This window comes from Dermochelys coriacea, chromosome 1 (assembly GCF_009764565.3).
Source record: "Dermochelys coriacea isolate rDerCor1 chromosome 1, rDerCor1.pri.v4, whole genome shotgun sequence".
Taxonomy (NCBI): Eukaryota; Metazoa; Chordata; order Testudines; family Dermochelyidae; genus Dermochelys; species Dermochelys coriacea.
Window position 1 is genome coordinate 260052212 of NC_050068.2, and position 19400 is coordinate 260071611.

Sequence of the window (19400 nt, forward strand, 5' to 3'; positions counted from 1 at the left end):
CTTTTCTGTTTTTAATAAGAAATGGAGTAAAAATTCCCATTGTCAGCAAAACAAGGAGGGCAAAAATTATATTGTATCTCCCAGCTCTGCTGCTAGTGAAGGGTTATAATTGCAGCACCAGGAAATCTGATTTTAAAAGAAGTAAATAAGACTGCTTAGCCAATCAGTTTGTGGTATGCAAAGAAATCTAAAGCAGACTATCATGATTGGCCAAATCTCATCTGTTCTCATGTGATGGTTTTCTCAGTGGGGAGAATGGAAGGTGTTATTCAATGGTTTCCTCAGTAGTTTTGCTTGACCCTTTAGTCCCCGTTTTCAAGCCTTGCCACATAAGTTGTGATTGCAAAATGTGTGCAAGAGTCTTCAGATCTCATGCTTGAGTGTTTGTCTGGATACCTAGCATGTGATATTGCTAATCAATATGTAAGGAGTGCTGATAGTGTCCTCAGTGCTGTAGAGAGTCTGGTGTAGAGCCTTGCAACCCGACCTGTACCCAGTGGGACCTAGCTACAAGTGTTGGATTCGGCTTGGGTCAGGTCTGCAAACAACTTAACACTCTCGAGCTTGGTCAGGTTCAGGTAGCCATAGCCAACGCCAGCACTGCTCGGAACATGAGCACGGGGGGACTGCCCCAACAGGGGGATCAGGATGTGAGGGGGACCTGCCCCAGTCGGGGGTGGAGGGGATGGGGATGGATCCTGGACTCAGCTCCTCTCATCAATGGTACCATGCTGCTTTCAGGACAGTCTGCCCCTTTCTCCTTGTGGATAAGCCAGGGTACATACTTTACTAATGAAGTTACTAATGAGGCTTCATGACAGGTGTCTTTCATGATACACTATCCACTTAAGCAATTTAGCTTCTGGTTTGCTCTCTTGCCTTCCCTGCTCTTGCTCTGCCATTATTGCCATTAGCATGAATGAGCCATGCTAACCAGACAGCTATTGGCTTCTTGGGTGCTTTGAAGCTGGTTGGTTCAGCTGTTTCTGCCTCTTTCATCCACTAATCCGAGCAGCTGTTGGAAGAGGGTATGGGGGGGTTTGTCCAGGCTGATTGTCTCTGACTTCTAGGAATGAACTGTATGGAGGAATATGCCTATCTGAGGTGCCAGGGTAGAGGATTTTTAATATCCTTGAATGGGTGCGGCTGGGCAAGGAATGTCAGGTGAGAGGAGACATAGGATGAGGGTATAGGATGCTAAGGTAATATAAGCCAATGAAAGGATTAGCCATGGAATTGGGTGTTGGAATGTTTCCCCCACATCACTCCATGGTCACAGATTTCTAAACTGGAAGTGGGAGTTTCCAAGGGTAATTGGCCTTCCCTCCATCCCTGCTTACTATGTGGATGTAGGAATTTTCAGGAGTGACTATCCTGGCCCCTCTTCCATATTGTAGGTGGGAAATTTGAAACACAGCATCTTCCCTTTCCTCAGCTATTATACTGACATCCACCAGGTTCCTTGACCTTGAAGTGGGAGAAAGGGAAAATCTAAAATTAGACTGATAAGTAGCTAAAATGCCCCTAGGTCTTATTTGGGAAGGGGAGACACATGACTGCATGGAGTCATCGCCCCTGGAATGAAGTACCACAATGGGCATCTAAGGCTGGACACATAGCTGACCACTCAGACTGAAAGAGACAATGTCATGCTGGCTGCCTCCTCATGGGAGAGAGACCTATATCAGCATTCCCTTGCCTTTGCCCTCTTGCTAATGTTATCAGCCTCGATACCCTGTTGCCTCTGCAACCTGGTATGCAAGGGCAGCACCTTCTCATTCCATTCCTGAGACTCATTTCTGCCATGAAGAGGGTCACCCATGATGTTTTAGGTACCGGGGGGAAAAATCCCACCTTGCTGTGCACCTTCACTGAGTAACATAATCCTATTGCTGTAATCCTTTTCTTCCTCCTCCAACCCCTCCCCACTGTTCTGTCCCCTTTCCTTTGCATCTCGATTGCAAGCCCTTTGGGATTGGGCCAGGTCCACTTTTTTCTGTTATGAAGCACTCAGGAGACTCTTATAAGTTGTATAATAATTAGTGTCATTTGCACAATCCTTCTGTGCTTATTTCATGTCTGTACCTCTGCTGAGTATTCTGTATATACACCTAGCAAAAGAAAGTCCCCACCCCAAAGAATTTACAAGCTAAAGCTACTCTGCAATATGAGCAAGGGGTGTGATTCCCAGCTCACTCACACATACTTGTGCTAGATCAATGAGTATAAATAGTAGGGTAGCCGCCATCACACGGACAGTGGTGGCATGGCTTAGCCAGGATTCAGGTGGGTTTGTATGCCACATGACCAAACCACACTGTCATTGCCCTTGTTCCTGCAGCTACACTGCTATTTATACTTCCAGAGCAGGGAAGCACAGCCCTAACTCACAGTGTAGACATAGCGTAAGTAGATAAGACAAGTGAAAGGTGGGAGGAAAGGAAGTAGCACAGAGAGATTAAGTGACTTGCTCAAAGAAAGTCCACATTAGAGAAGGGAATTATTGAACCCAGATCTCTTGAGACTCAAGCCGGTGCCTTAGCAACAGGACCAACTATCCTCCCTGCCTATAATGGTTCTATAATCATTCGGTGTGGGCTCGCATGTCCTTGCTGTGCACTCTTTGCCAATGTTCTTTGTTCCCGTTGCATATGACTTTTCTATGTGCTTAGTTTGTGTTGCCTTGTGCCCATGATGTGTACCTTTCATATTTATTTCATGTCCCTTTTGTGTCCATTCTGTCTGTGGCTTTTGTATATAAGGCAGGGGTAGGCAACCTATGACACGTGTGCCAAAGGCGGCATGCAAGCTGATTTTCAGTGGCACTCACACTGCTCAGGTCCTGGCCACTGGTCGTGGGGTGGGGGCTCTGCATTTTAATTTAATTTTAAATGAACCTTCTTAAACATTTAAAAAACCTTATTTACTTTACATACAATAATAGTTTAGTTATATATTATAAACGTATAGAAGGATACCTAAAAACATTAAATTTATTACTGGCATGTAAAACCTTAAATTAGAGTAAATAAATGAAGACTTGGCACCCCACTTCTGAAAGGTTGCTGACCCCTGATGTAAGGAATCCAGCTCATTTGAAAAAAAAAAATCTAAAATGTGGCTATCACAGGTCTCTTATTCGAGACTTCTTCTTGTTGCCTGGCATAGTCAGTTTGGCCGGGTTCTTTTGCTGCTCTCAGGTTCTAAACATCATTCTTCTCTCTGGAGCATATAGGGAAGAGGAGCAAAAGAAGTGCGAAGTTATGGCTGGTGAAGCTATTCAGCCTGGGCTAGGACCTCACGATCAGACCCCTCTTCCCTGAATGCTTGTTCTCTGCTTCAGTGGTTGGCATGAGTTGAAGGTGCTCCAGGCCAGACCCTTTTGGTACTTTCAGGCCAGGGTCAATGTGTTAATAGATTGGTCAGCACATGGAACAGGTGACTGGGACTGTCCTTCCTTGTAACTCAAGGTCTCTTGTATATCATAGAATCGTAGGACTGGAAAGGACCTCTAGAGGTCATCTAGTCCAGTCCTCTGCAGCCAAAGTAGGACTAAGTATTATTCTAGACCTTCCCTGACAGGTGTTTGTCTAACCTGCTCTTAAAAATCCCCAATGATGGAGATTTCACAACCTCCCTGGGCAATTTATTCCAGTGCTTAACCACCCTGACAGTTAGGAAATATTTCCTAATGTGCAACCTAAACCTCCTGTGCTGTAGTTTAAGCCCTTTGCTTCTTGTCCTAGCCTCAGAGGTTAACGAGAACAATATTTCTCCCGCCTCCTTGTAACAACCTTTTATGCACTGGAAAACTGTTATCATGGCCCCTCTCTGTCGTCTCTTCTTCAGACTAAACAAACCCATTTTTTTCAATCTTCCCTCATAGGTCATGTTTTCTAGACCTTGAATCATTTTTGTTGCTCTTCTCTAGACTTTTTCCAATTTGTTCACATCTCTCCTGAAATGTGGTGCCCGAACTGGACACAATACTTCAGTTGAGGCCTAATCAGCGTGGAGTAGAGTGGAAGAATTACTTCTCATGTCTTACTTACAATACTTCAGTTAATATATCCCAGACTGATGTTTGCTTTTGTTTTTTTGTTTTTGTTTTTTGTTTTTTTTTTTGCAACAGTATTACACTGTTGACTCATATTTAGCTTGTGGTCCACTATGACCCCCAGATCCCTTTCTGCAGTACTCCTTCCTAGGGAGTCATTTCCCATTTTGTATGTGTGCAACTGATTGTTCCTTCCTAAGTGGAGTATTTTGCATTTGTCCTGATTGAATTTCATTCTATTTACTTTGGACCATTTCTACAGTTTATCCAGATCATTTTGAATTTTAATCCTATCTTCCAAAGCACTTACAACCCCTCCAAGCTTAGTATCATCTGCAAACTTGTGTACTCTGTGTGCCATTATCTAAATCATTGATGAAGATATTGAACAGAATCAGACCCAGGACTGATCCCTGCGGGACCCCACTTATTTTGCCCCTCCAGCTTGACTGTGAACCACTGATAATTACACTCCGGGAATGATTTTCCAATGAGTTATGCACCCACCGTATAGTAACTCCTCTAGGTTGTATTTTCCTAGTTTGTTTATGAGGTCATGCGAGACAGTATTAAAAGCCTTACTAAAGTCAGGATATACCACATCTACCATCATAGGTGCTGGAACTGAGATGCTGGGGGTGCTACTGAACCCTCTGGCTTGAAGTGGTTTCCATTATATATAGGTTTACAATTTGATTCAATGGCTCTCAGCACCCCCACTATAAAAATAGTTCTGGCACCCCTGTCTACTGTTTCACCCTATCCATAAGGCTTGTTACCCTGTCAAAGAAAGCTATTACTTTGGTTTAATAGGATTTGTTCTTGACAAATCCATGCTGACTGTTACTTATCACCTTATTATCTTCTAGGTGTTTGCAATTGATCGCTTAATTATTTGCTCCATTATCTTTCCTGGTACTGAAGTAAAGCTGACTGGTCTGTAATTGCCCGGATTATCCTTATTTCCCTTTTTGTAGATTGGCACTATATTTGCCCTTTTCCAGTCCTCTGGAATCTCTCCCATCTTCCATAACTTTTTGGAGATAATCGCTAAAGGCTCAGGTATCACCTCAGTCAGCTCCATGAGTATTCCAGGATGTATTTCATCAGACCGTGGTGACTTGAAGACATCTAAGTAATGTCTAAGGACTTGTCTACACTGCCAATTTACAGAGCTTCAACTTTCTCACTCAGGGGTGTGAAAAAAAAACACCCCTGAGCGCTGCAAGTTTCAGTACTGTAAAGTGGCTGTGTAGACAGTGCACCAGCACTGGTAGCTACTCCCCTCGTGGGGGTGGGTTTTTTTACAGCGCTGGGAGAGCTCTCTCCCAGCGCTGGTGCTGCAACTACACAGCCACGTTAAAGCACTGCCCTGGCAGCGCTTTCACGATGCTAATGAAGACGTACCCTAAGTAATTTTTTAACTTGTTCTTTTCCTATTTTAGCCTCTGATCCTACCTCATTTTCACTAGCATTCATTGTGTTAGATGTCCAATCGCTACTAAACTTTTTGGTGAAAACTGTCTACACTTGCAGAGTTTTTGCACTGTCAGTTTCACCGGTGATAGGGAACTGGTAAAAGAAAAGCACCGATTTGTGTTCTCACTCACTTCCACAGGCATCAGATCGTGTTCACATTTGCAGTACTTCCATCACTGATGAGAGCAATGCACTGAGGGCAGCTACCCCACAGTGCAGCTCTCCATTTTGAGGATAGGTCTTGTGGGAAGGGAGTGATCGGGGGCGGGGGGGGCATCTGGGTCCCTGCACAGCCTCCTCTCCCCAGACACTGATCAGCTCCAGTAGCTCAGCATTGCTCCAAGCAGGGGATTGTTTGCTCTGTGGAGCAGCCATTGTCACCTGGCCAGATGATATTTGAGCACTTGCCAAGGAAACAGGAAGGGGAGTTTCAAAGTTCCTGGGGCTTTACAGGGGGAGGGGCAGATGTCTGTTTACCTGGCATTGGAGCTGCTGGCCAGAGTGGTCACCTAGGTACTGTGGGAGGCTAAAATCTCTGTAAATCTCCTCCAGAGGCTAAAATCTCTGTAAACAGGAAGAACATGTCTTCACTTGCACATCACCACAAAAGTATCACCGGTAAGAACTGTATACCTCTCGTGGAGGTGGTTTTCTCTTTGCAGTGAAACTTCTGAGTTTCACTGCAGAAAGTCATTGGCAAGTGTAGACATGCCCTAAAACAAAAAAAGTCATTTAACTCTTCTGCCATTTCCACAGTTTCTGACCGCCCCCCTGACCGCCATTGAGTAACAAGTCTATCCTGCCATTGTTCTTCCTCTTGCTTCTAATGTACTTGTAGAATGTTTTCTTGTTACCCTTTATGTCTGTAGCTAGTTTAATCTCGTTTTGTGCCATGGCCTTTCTAATTTTGTCCCTGCATACTTGTGTTATTTGTGTTTATATTCATCCTTAGTAATTTGACCTAGTTTCCCCTTTTTGTAGAACTCTTTTTTGAGTTTCAGATCATTGAAGATCCCCTGGTTAAGCCAGGGTGTTCTCTTGCCATACTTCCTATCTTTCCTATGCAATTGGACTAGACAGACTTGCCAAGGCACAGGGTAGTGATTACCGTCAAAACAGAGAGTAGGAAGAGAAAAGAGAGAGAAGAGGAAAAGGAGAGTGGAAAGTGAATAGAAGGAAAAAGGGGAGAGTGAGTTATGAAGGGGGAAGAGTGAAAGAAGGACATCCATGAAGGATGGGAGGGAGGAGTAGAGAGGGAAGGGAAGGAAGATGCAGAGGCGTGAGACAGGGAGATGGAGAGGAACATCTGACAGAGGAGGGAACATCTGAAACTACAGACGCCTGTTACTTTAGAATTCTGTGAAGCAAATATCATATTGATTTTGACAGCTGAAATGCACAGGGCAAAAACTGTGTCTCGCCTCTGCCTACCTTTCCCTGTTTTCACCCTTCGTTGCCCCCTCTTCTTCTAACTGGCCCCTTCCTGGGAATTGAAGTAACTTTCCTTGATGAGAGCTGCTGGCCCTGCCTCGGAGATGTCACAATGGATTTTTTACGTACCACCCCAAACCCCTACTAATTAATGCTGCATGCCTGAGAAATCATGTCAACTGCTCTGTGGACAGGGATCTGAAAGCCAATCTCAGCAAGAGGGTGGGGGTGAGATTTGCACAAGGCTTTTTTGTCTTAACTCCTTTCATTCCCACTTCTCTAGTAACTGAAGTTCCCTTTCAGACAGCGCCTCCATACCTCACAGCCCCTGCTACAGCACCCACCCCCCCAGCCAGCACTCCCACCCTGCTCCCTACAGGGACTCTCCCTTCCCCCAGTCTGTGCTTCCACCCTGTTCACTACAGCAACTCTCTCCCACAGCCAGTGCTCCCACCACGTTCCTTTCAGCGACACCCCCGCAGCCAGTACTCCTGCCCCGTTCCCCACTGCGACTCTCCCCAGCCACAGACAGCCTTTCCACCCTGTTCCCTACAATGACTCCCTCCACCCCCAGCTAGCGCTCCCGCCCTGTTCCCTACACAACCCCCTCCCCACAGCCAGCACTCCTGCCCCTTTCCCTCCAACAACTCCCCCTACAGCCAGTGCTCCTGCCCCGTTCCCTCTAGCAGCTCCCCCCACAACCAGAGCTCCTGGCCCATTCCCTCTAGCGACTCCCCCCACAGCCAGCGCTCCCACCATGTTCCCTCTAGTGGCTCCCACCCTGTTCCCTCCAGCAACCCCTGCCACAGCCAGCTCTCCCACCCCGTTCCCTCCAGTGAACCCCCACAACCAGCGCTCCAGCCCCATTCCCTCCATCAACTTCCCCCTCAGCCAGGTCTCCCGCCCCATTCCCAACAGCAACTGCCCCCCTACAGCCAGAGCTCCCACTCCGTTCCTTCCAGCATCTCCCCCAACAGCCAGCACTCCCGCCCCATTCCTTACAGCAACCCCCCCAGCCAGAGCTCCCATCCCGTCCCTCCTTACAGCGACCACCGACTCCCACAATCAGCATTCCCGTCCCGCTCCCTACAGTGACTCCTGTTGAGAGTGGCTTGAACTGGAAGTAGTTATGAGTTCCTACATCTTGAACACTACTCTGCCATTCCCCACAGTGGCCATTCATCATTCATTTGCCCCCTACACCTACCTTGGACAATAATAGTCTTTTGGGGTAGCATTATTCCCCCTCCCTTTCTGAGAAGTGTTGCACAGGAACCTTGAAGGGGAATATAGTCTCTGGGTGGAGAGGCATTACTGTACAAATTCAATTATCTTGACAGCTCTCTGCTCAAATCCCTTCACAGCTCAGGGGTTTCACACTGATTTAGCAGTAGTTCCAGCTCCTAATCCCTTCCTGCACTTACCCACCCACAACCAAAAGCCAAGTAACATCTGTTCAACGGCAGAGGTGAACTGCCATTTACTTGAGGGGGATGGAGGGAGAGAGCATTCAAATCCTGGTACAGGTTTTTGTTGGGCCGTTTGCTTTGCTTGATTGCTTCTGGGCCTGAAGACACCAGCAGCAATTACAATAAAAGAACAGAGACTACAAGATGCCGAGAGAAGCTAAATTGGAATATATAATCAGGCCCATGCTTTCTTGTCAAGCTGGGCTGCGACAAGGGGAGGATCAGGGGAGAAGGTGGTGGATGCCTTGGCTGACCTTAGTTTGACCTTGCTCTAGTTAAATTATAACACCTACAGCATATTGTGATCAACTGTGGTTTCCCAAACTCTTTCAGATAGCTGAGGTAAGTGATGGGTCAAAACCCCGAAGTTCAGATGCATACCCAAACTTCCCCTTGTTCAAGTCCAAAGTTTTAGGTGCTAGCTGTGAAATTCTGATCCAGCTTCAGATTTCAACCCTTTCTCCCAATGCATAGGAGTCACTGGATCCAGGATAATCGTTCAGGCCCATTATAGAGATGGAGATTTGAATTCAAACTTCACAGCTGGGCCCCCTTTCCCCTGAGTTTTGGTCTACTGAACTCTGTTGAACATGAAATCCTGATCCCTGTGAGGATCAGGCTCACTGTTTGTAGAGTGTGGGTATTAGGTGAACCAGGAGTTTGAAGGCAAGAGCTTCAAACACTTGTGTGGCAAATGACAGGTTTCAGAGTAGCAGCCGTGTTAGTCTGTATTCACAAAAAAAAAAGGAGTACTTGTGGCACCTTAGAGACTAACAAATTTATTAGAGCATAAGCTTTTGTGAGCTACAGCTCACTTCATCGTATGCATTTGGTGGAACTGAGACTGACTGTTCCAGGATCTTTCAACCAAACAAACTATAGTGTAACAAATCCAGAGCCACCTAGAATGCCACATACTGACACTGTGGCTACTGGGAACTTTGTAACTACAGCTGACATAGACTTCTGACCCTCCTGCTCCAAACTTCAACTGGAGGAGGATCTCAGTTGTAGCATGATAGTTGACAAGTTCTGATTACATCCAGTACAGGGAAGTAGAGTACATATACCCAGCAGCGAGTTCATTATGAGATTGTGCCTTTCTGCTGTGCTCATGCGCTGAGAGCGCAATTGATCTTTTACCTGGAGACCTGTAGTTCAACGAAGGCTCCCGTTCCAAATTACAAGGTTTTATATTAGGATCATTTGCTTATTTGATATCTGTTTGAGAGAATGTATTTCAGATTGTTCTGCTATTTGTCAGGGAGGAAACCCCTTGTTTTCACAGTTCTCACCCCGCCCCACCACACATCCCCATAGGGGATATAGCTGACAGTGTCCTCATGGTTTCAGTGTTGTTGCAGCCATATTGGTCCCAGGATATGAGAGAGGCAAGGTGAGTTAAATAATGTATTTTACTGAACCAACTTCTGTTGATGAAAGAGACAAGCTTTCGAGCTACTGGAAGAGCTCTGTGTAGCTTAAAAGCATGTCTTTCTCACCAGCAGAAGTTGGTCCAATAAAAGATATTACCTCTCCCACCTTTTCCCTCTAGTGTACTCATGGGAAATGGGAGAAAAGAACATCTGCAAGTGTATAACTCTGTGTGGAGGCCTGTGTCTTTGCATGCATGCTTGTATATCTACAAGCGCATATACAAGCATGTGTGTGTGTGTATTGCCGTATATCCTTCCCCAACTGCTGTTCACATCTTCAATCCCTGACCATCATTCATGCTTTCTGTGGGCTGATTGTGTCTCCTTTATGAATATTTTGATTATCTGCACAAAATCCATTCTCTCTCTCTCTCTCTGTGTTCACTGAGTGTGGAGCTGACAGCTCCAGGGGGATAGATCAACACCGCTGCATTTTAGGAAAAGAATTATTTCACTCAATTACTCTAAAAGTATGAGAGAGAACAGAGCGGTGGGAAAAAGAGAGAGAGAGAGAAAAAAAATAATCACCACACCTCGACAGGTTTACCCCATTTTGTCTGAAAATCTATCATTCCGACAAGTCCTTTTGTGAAAAGTTTAGAAAAGTAGACACCTGCTCTTCATGTCCTTTGGTGGTGGTGGTGCTGGGGGCGGGGGGGGGGGGGGAATGAGGTGATGGATTGCAGAGATCAATCCGGGTAGAGGGGTCACAGTGCTCAAAAGAACTGAGACAAAGCAACTTGGTATTTTAATATAAAGTGGATTTGGTGCTGGTGAAAGGTGCTGAATAGACAGCCCTGAGGTCCTAAGGCCTCTATATATGACAAGTGCCACATGTTAAGCAAGCGTTTCTGGTTTTGGAGTAGATGCAGCAGAAAGGAGAAGATTCTCCTATCCCTCTCCTGTGCATCTCGAAACAGCAAGAGAATGTCACCTTTTTATTTCATGGCCTTGTGGTTAATGCTGAGGAGAACGATTCAGAAGATCTGGGTTCTATTCCTGAGTCTGCCACTGACTCAGTGGCCAACCTGAGGCCAGTCACTTTTACTGCTGTGTGCCTCAGTTTCCCTTCACGTAAATTGGGAATAACAATGCTTGCCTACCTTCCAGAGGGGTCATGAGCCTATATTCATTAACGTGTGTAAAGTACTTTGAGATCCTTTTGACAAGTAAGTACCTTATAAGGCCCATGTTTCCTCTCCTCCCCGCATATTAAAAAAGGAATGTTTCCTTAATGTTTGTCTGACTGGCAGTGGTGGGTTAAAGCCAATGCATTACTCATAGCTGCTTAGTTCTCAAGGTTATTTGGGGAGAGAACTCGCTGCGTAGGTTGCAAGTTTAAAAAAACACTGATCCTGTATATATCATAAAATAAGGACATTCCCCTTAGGATGGTGTCTAACAGGAGTGACGTACAGCTGAGATGTGATCACTCCTGCTGCTCGTGGACCCTGCCCAGTGCTATAAGGACCCTTGATTAGATCTTTGCTATGGGAATCCATGGATGTGTATGTCACAGTAAGTCCAGCTGCACCATCTGAGAAGGGAAGGTGGCTGCTATGCTCCAGAGTGTTCAGCTGCCAGTGAACTCCAGCCCATCTCTCTCTGCAGGGGTCACCTGTGGGGTGCGTGCTGTTCTGCCACCATCCCCTTGTCCGTTCTTGCACAGCCTTTTCCCTTTGTGACAGTCACCACAGGTAAGTGCCAGGCTGGGGTCATTTCAGCCTGCTGAGTTGGAGCCTGATGGCTTGTCACTGCTGCTCTCTCTCTCTTTTCCATTCCAAAACGTATGGATTGAAGGGCTGAATTTTCTACCTTGGGGTTCTGGGGACTTGAGTTCTGCTCCTGAAGGGCTCCCGAGGACTCCAGCTCCACTCTCAGGACTTATACTGTTGCCAGAAACTCTTGAATAGAAATGCATCCTGTGCTTTGTCAAGCCAGCTGTCATTCATTTCCTCTGCCACTTCAGCCTCAGTGGGGAGCACATTAGCATATTATCAACGTGTTCATGGATTCATCAGTACCCCTTGATTTTAATGCTCTCCCCACCAGCTGGATGGAAAAGCATGGATGCGTTGAAAGGTTTTTGCACTGCATGGAGGCTGTGAACAGCCCTGTCCTCTCGTCTCGGGCACCCCTCACTTCCTCCTGCTGGTGTCATACCTGTCGCTCAAACTGAGTCTTGGAATGTTTTAAACTCACTTTCTGTCTCTCCTGTTGCAGGATGGTGGAATATTCCCTGGACCTGCAAAACATTAACTTGTCTGCAATCCGTACTGTCCGTGTCCTGAGGCCCCTCAAAGCCATCAACCGGGTGCCTAGTAAGTCGTTCTTCCCTCTCACTGGCACCCCATTTCATCTGCACTTCACCCTTGTCTGTGTCGTTTTAATCCATTGCTCTGCTGCTATGTCTGGGATCTCTTCCCCCATTGATTGTCCTGCCCTGGACCTCTAGGTAGCTGGATTGACCTTGTAGCCTATAAGACAGCTACGTATGTATACTCTGTGCGGATCACCAAAACCAGGGCCCCTAGATTCCAGTCTCGGCTGGTGAGCCATTGGCTGGCTCAAGAACTGGCAAATAGGTTTGGGGTACTTAGCCCTCCAGTTCTGAGTCACCAATCTAGCCTCAGTTTGGTGGTGAGTACTGAAGAACTCAGGGATGTGGGGAGAATGGGACACAGAGCCACTAGTTCCAATCCAGGTGTAGGCTAAATTCCTGTATACCTGAGATTCTCAGCCTAGCCCTTTATTTTGTCTCCAACCGCCCCCTTCCCACCCTCCAAAAAAACCCTCTTCTCAAAGGGCTGTGCAAAGACTGCCTGGCTGCGTTGTGGGGAGTATGTGAACAGTCAGGCTACATGTGGAGTCGTTCTGTCTATAGTGCCCAATTGATAAGCAAAGTGCTGGAGCTGGGAGTTGGCAATAAAGCAAGGATTTTTTTTGTCTCACGTAAGAATATGGAAGAGGTGAGACCGCCTGTAGAGACATGGTGAGGTGTGTGGTGGGGGATGGATGAGCAGTGAAATCAGGTGGGAGCAGGAGTGAGGGGGTTGATCTCTACTAACTTCTGCAGCACTCTTTAGTTTCCTCTCATTTAAAAATACACCAGCCCAGCTCTGCGTGTGGTGAACAACAATGGCATATTTTATCTATTCCTTGCTGCGCACTTTCTCCTTTCCCTCTAATCCTGGTTCCCACCTCTGCAGCTCTGTGTATATGCAGCATGTATGAGTCAGGGCTGTGAGCTCTGCTGGGGATTGAGCTGTCAGGATCTGATGGGCCGAGCCTGAACCTGGAGGCACAAGCAGCTTTCTACAGCTCCCTGGCCCAGCTAAATGGCTTCCCTGCTGGTTTGGCTCAGATCTGAGAAACGGGCCCACCTTGGTGTTAATTTCACCGTGGAGGGAAAGGGGTGAGGAGGGGTACCATACACAGGATCCAGCTATGTATCTGCTGTGTTCATATGACACTTCTCTCTTTCCTTCTTTCCCCTGCAGTCAATGGACACTGAGCCTGGGGTATAATCTTTTGTAACCCTGCCCCATCTCACGCGGTAGGGGCTGGGAAACAGAAACTAGCCTCTTACCTGCGTGTCACTTCTTTATTACGCTCCACCTCTCTTCTTTTCCCTTTTCCCTCTTCCTCTGCATCTCCTCTTTCTTGATTCAGTTTTGATATCTATAGAGCACAGTAAGGTAGACAAGGATTGCCCATGTCACTACAGGAAGTATCCACTTTATATGGCACAGGTGTCATGCTGGTTATAACAGGGGAGTGAATTTGATGCAGTGGGCCAATTTCATGCCACTGAAGTCAGTGGAATTACACCAGCAATGAATTTGTCCCACTCTGTCTGTTTGGTATTTCAGGTCATGCCTTGCTCAGTGAAAACAGCTGTCACATAAGACATTGTGACACTTTCAGCATTTCTTCCATTTCTCCCCAGGTTTTATACTGAGTTTTTCTTCCTTACCATATAACAAGAAGTCTCTTTCATCTTCCCCCTTTAATGCCCCCTGCTCCCACTTTTATCAGACTATCAACAATGACCAAGACCTCCTTAGGGCTCTCCCACGGTGCTGAGGCCAATCCCATTCCTTACCTCAGTGGTTTCATTCCCTTCTCCAGAGCTGAAGGGAAGTTTATTACAGGTGAGAGCAGGCAAGAAACTAAATGAAAGAAACCCAGTTGACAGGCTGTCTCCTGAGGATGTGTGCCAAGGAAATTTTAATTATTGGGGCCCAGAACTAAAAACAAAGCTGGACAGATCAAAATGAAGCCCTGCATTCTTCTCTCTCTTATGCCAGTGTAAATAAGCAGTAACTCCATTAGCATCAATGCAATTACACCTGGGAAAAACCAGTGTGAGATCAGAATTGGGCCCACAGAGACTAGATTCAGAGCTGTTAAAGCCAGCTTTAACATTGTGATCATCTAGTCTGACCTCCTGCATAACACAGGCCATAGAATTTCATTCGCTTACCCCTTTATAGAGCCCAATAACTTGCCATACAGCCACCTCTATGCATTTCTTCTCTACACTGGTCCTTCTTCTAAACTCTACTTCTCTCCACTATAGCAGTGTCTGTGTAGAACTAACACTGTTTTAGTTTTTGTTCTGGTATCAGACATTTAAATCTCTGTCTGTCTACATGGATATATGGTTATATGTGCAGTAGTTCTGGACGAAGAGGCACTTTCATTATTAAATGAAAAAATAAATTTCCTTGGATAGGAAGACTGTCCTGTGGAGTGAAAACTGGCTAAAAGGCTGTAAACAAAGGCTAATGATAAATGGAAATCTGCTGAGGTGGAAGCAAGTGTCTAGTGAGGTAAAGCCAATATCACCGATAGGCCCTTTTGTCAGAAATCTTATTGAATGTCTTTTTAAAATTCTTCATTAATGATGTGGAAGAAGGAGCAAAGCACATCAAGGAAATTTGCAGACGATAGTAAAACTGGAGGAGTTGCAGACACTAGGCAGGACAGAGAAATAATACAAAGGGACGGAGAGAGAGTAGACACCTGGGCAGAAAGTAACAAAAGGAGAAAACTGGAGAGAATGATCTGAAACACAAGTATTCAATGTGAGGGAGGAGGACTCTCGGAGGTAGCCGTGGTGAGATAGACACAGTGCCATGTTTTCAAAAGAGCTTAGTGCCGCATTTAGGCAACTAAATAGGGGCCAGACTTTCAAAAGAGCTCAGCACCCAATGTGCACCCAGTGGGCTGAGCTCTTTTGAAAATCTGGCTATGTGTTTTGGTGCCTCCCAGAGAACTGAGTTCTTTGGAAACTCTCTTCTCAGTAATGGGTGTTGAATTCTTCTGAAAATTCCTCCCCGTGGGAGTGAAAGCAGACAGCAAAGAAGAGATGAGTTTGCAATGTGCAATGGCAGCATATAAGATTGTTATAACTTTGGGCTTCATATGCCAAGAGTAAATCTAGACTAGAAATTAGAAGAAGGTTTCTAACCATCAAAGGAGTAAGATTCTGGACCAGCCTTCCAATAGAAGTACTGGGGCAAGCAACCTAACTAGTCTTAAAATGAGGCTTGATATGTTTATGAATGGGATTATATGATGGGGTTGCCTGTGATAGCAGGGAAGTGGACTCGATGACCCAGGAGGTCTCTTCCAGTCCTGTGTTTCTAATATTCCCTCTCTACATGACCTTATCTAGAACATTGTTTTCAAATCATGGCACCATACTACCAGAATATATTAGAAGGAATTCATAGAAGAGCAACCGTAATGATCAGGAAGCTGGAGAGATTTGATTGATGAAGGAAGATTTTTAAAAAGTGAAATAGGTCTAGCTTGGCTAAGCGGGGATTTCTAAACAGGATGGACATGATAAAACCCACAAATAATTGATGTATGTAAACACGAAAGGGAACAGATTTTTTGGTGTGCTGCCTGGACTATAACTTAGAGTGATGGGATGAAATTAGTAAAGAAGAAATTTAGAATGAATAACAGGAAGAACTTCCTTATACTTAGATTTGGTGAGCCATGGAATAGTCTCTCAAGGAAAGTGGTGGAAGCCCCATTGGTTGTATGTGACACAATAGAAGTATATAAAATATGAATGAAATATAAAATAAAAATGAATGGTACAGACAAAGTAGATCGGGAACTTCTGTTAACACAAGAATAAGGGGACATTTAATGAAATTAAAAGGAAATACTTTTTCACACAATACATAATTAGACCATGGAATTCACTATTTCAAGAAGTCATTGAGGCCAAAACTTAGCAAGATTCAAAAGGAGATTAGACATTTGTATGGATGTTAAGAATATCCAGAATTATCATCGTTAATGATAACAAGTTTTGGAAGAGACATTAAACTCCATGATTCAGGGTTTGAGCCAATCTCTAAACTACTGGGGAATAGACGTTTCTTGTACCTTCATCTGAAGCATCTGGTGCTGGCCACTTTCAAAGACAGGACTCTGGACTGGATGGGCCCAGGGTCAGATCCAGTCTTGCAACTCCTATATAATTTTTAAATTAGATTGGACAAAATACTAGAAGCCCAGTTTTTATAATACTGTATGTCTCACCCATGCATTAGCATTCATGCTTCTCTCTCACATTCCTGCCTTTAGCCTTATGAGTGCTGCCTTTCAGGGTTTTGTCTGAAGGTGCATGAAACAGAAATGATAGGCTGTTGTGGTCCTATAACCGTTCGATTTAATTCAGTAACACTGTATTGGCGTGACAAGCTATGCAAGCTAACAGTGTAAAGAGGAGAAAGACCCTTCAGGTCTCTGTCAAAGGTAGTTACAATCTGCTCACGGTAGGTCTTCACACTAGGTTTGGGGTATTTTTCCACATCCTTTGTTTATTATTGTCCATTTCTGATTCAGTGGTAGGTTGCTATATAAAATGTCATCTCTTTTCTTCTCATCCTTTCAGGGTAATGCAATTTTTTGTAACTGCTTTTTAATGGAAAGTCTTTAATCATTTCTGATAATTTGAGGAAATATCTCTTACTCCATCATATTTTTACATTGGAGCACAAAATGTCTCTTCAATTCACTCTGCTGTCACATTGGTTGCACGGTCCTTTTGCACTGTACTATGCGTCTCCCAGTCTCTACCTCAAATTTATGATCACTGATTCTTAATTTGAAAAGAGTCATCACAGACTGCACAGAGCTGCGGGAATCTGCTAATGTGAAGGTTCTGTTGAGGGATCTGTAGTAGACTGTTGCATAGCAACTTTGTTGAATAGGAAGCATATGTGTCTATTAATATATAGCGTATGAGTGTAGGAATATATGTGTGGGGGTTGCATATACATATCTCAATATAGTGGCATATTATTATTTAGAGTTGTGTGGGAACAGGGATTTCCATTTCGTGCGGAATTCTGTGATTTCAAGGTTTGTTTCAATCTCAATTGGAACAAAAACAAAAAAGTTCATATTTTACTTGAAACAAAATTTCTTCCTTTCCTCCACAAAAGAAAATAATTTTTGATCGATCAAAACATTTCATTTTGGATTGTGACATTTATACAATTTTTTAGTAACATCAAAATAAAAGAAATTGTGAAATGAAAAATCAAAACATCTGAAAATATTGAAACAGAAAATTTTCACCTTATTGAAACTTTTTTTTCTCCAAAAGTATTTCCAAAATGAAATTTCATTGACATTGATATGTTCCTGGGAGAAATTTTGGTTTGATGAAATATCATTTTCTGATGGAAAACTGTTCCGCTAGAAAATTTTCTACCAGCTCTGTTGTTGTTGTTGTTCATTTATATTGAAGAAGCTCCTAGAAGCCAATCCGGTCAGGTTCCCATGCTTTTCAATTGCCAATCTCAAAAAGCTTTCCAAAAGTGTATTAGTATTATCATCCTCTTGTTACAGAACCCGCGACTGAGGCACAATGAGTCACCAGCAGAGTCAGGAATAGAACTGACATCTCCTGATTCGCAGTCCTGTGTTCAGCCCACTAGACCAAAACAATAATATAAAAATAATCTAAAGCAGCTGAACCCTGGGATGGCAAGAACAAAGCAGTTCAATATTTACTTGCCTGCCCTAAATCTATATTCCACACCCAGATGTTAGGTGTCATATCAGTGCCTAGGACAGAGATTTATATGGATGTAAACCCCACTTGCAGCACTGTGGAGAAATGATGGCTTTTGACTTCTCTCCAATGTGTTTTTGAGGAACTAGAGTAGCAGCCGTGTTAGTCTGTATTTGCAAAAAGAAAAGGAGTACTTGTGGCACCTTAGAGACTAACAAATTTATTTGAGCATAAGCTTTCGTGAGCTACAGCTCACTTCATCGGATGTATGCAGTGGAAAATACAGTGGGGAGATTTTATATACACAGAGAACATGAAACAATGGGTGTTACCATACACACTGTAACGAGAGTGATCAGGTAAGGTGAGCTATTACCAGCAGGAGTGAAAAAAACCCTTTTGTAGTGATAATCAAGGTGGGCCATTTCCAACAGTTGACAAGAACATGAGAGGAACGCTTGACCTGCTGACCGCTATGCTTACCTACATGCCTCCAGCTTTCATCCAGACCACATCACACGATCCATTGTCTACAGCCAAGCTCTACGATACAACCGCATTTGCTCCAACCCCTCAGACAGAGACAAACACCTACAAGATCTCTATCAAGCATTCTTACATCTACAATACCCACCTGCTGAAGGGAAGAAACAGATGGACAGAGCCAGAAGAGTACCCAGAAGTTACCTACTACAGAACAGGCCCAACAAAGAAAACAACAGAACGCCACTAGCCATCACCTTCAGCCCCCAACTAAAACCTCTCCAATGCATCATCCAGGATCTACAACCCATCCTGAAGGACGACCCATCACTCTCAGAGATCTTGGGAGACAGGCCAGTCCTTGCTTACAGACAGCCCCCCAACCTGAAGCAAATACTCACCAGCAACCACACAACAAAAACACTAACCTAGGAACCTATCCTTGCAACAAAGCCCGTTGCTAACTCTGTCCACATATCTATTCAGGGGACACCATCATAGGGCCTAATCACATCAGCCACACTATCAGAGGTTCGTTCACCAGCACATCTACCAATGTGATATATGCCATCATGTACCAGCAATGCCCCTCTGCCATGTACATTGGCCAAACTGGACAGTCTCTATGTAAAAGAATAAATGGACACAAATCAGACATCAAGAATTATAACATTCAAAAACCAGTTGGAGAACACTTCAATCTCTTTGATCACTCAATTACAGACCTAAAAGTTGCAATTCTTCAACAAAAAAACTTCAAAAACAAACTCCAACGAGAGACTGCTGAATTGGAATTAATTTGCAAACTGGACACCATTAAATTAGGCTTGAATAAAGACTGGCAGTGGATGTGTCATTACACAAAATAAAACTATTTCCTCATGTTTATTCCCCCCCCCCCACTGTTCCTCACACGTTCTTGTCGACTGCTGGAAATGGCCCACCTTGATTATCACTACAAAAGGTTTTTTTTCTCTCCTGCTGGTAATAGC

General features: G+C 44.5%; 1 protein-coding gene across 1 annotated transcript in view; it reads left to right on the forward strand.

Moving 5' to 3' along the window:
- Nucleotides 1-19400, forward strand: part of CACNA1I (calcium voltage-gated channel subunit alpha1 I) — a 127363-nt gene that overhangs the window by 14060 nt on the left and 93903 nt on the right. The window contains exon 3 of the mRNA XM_043501920.1: nt 12096-12193. Within this exon, the coding sequence (XP_043357855.1) occupies nt 12096-12193 (98 nt within the window). The remainder of the gene's footprint in view (nt 1-12095; nt 12194-19400) is intronic.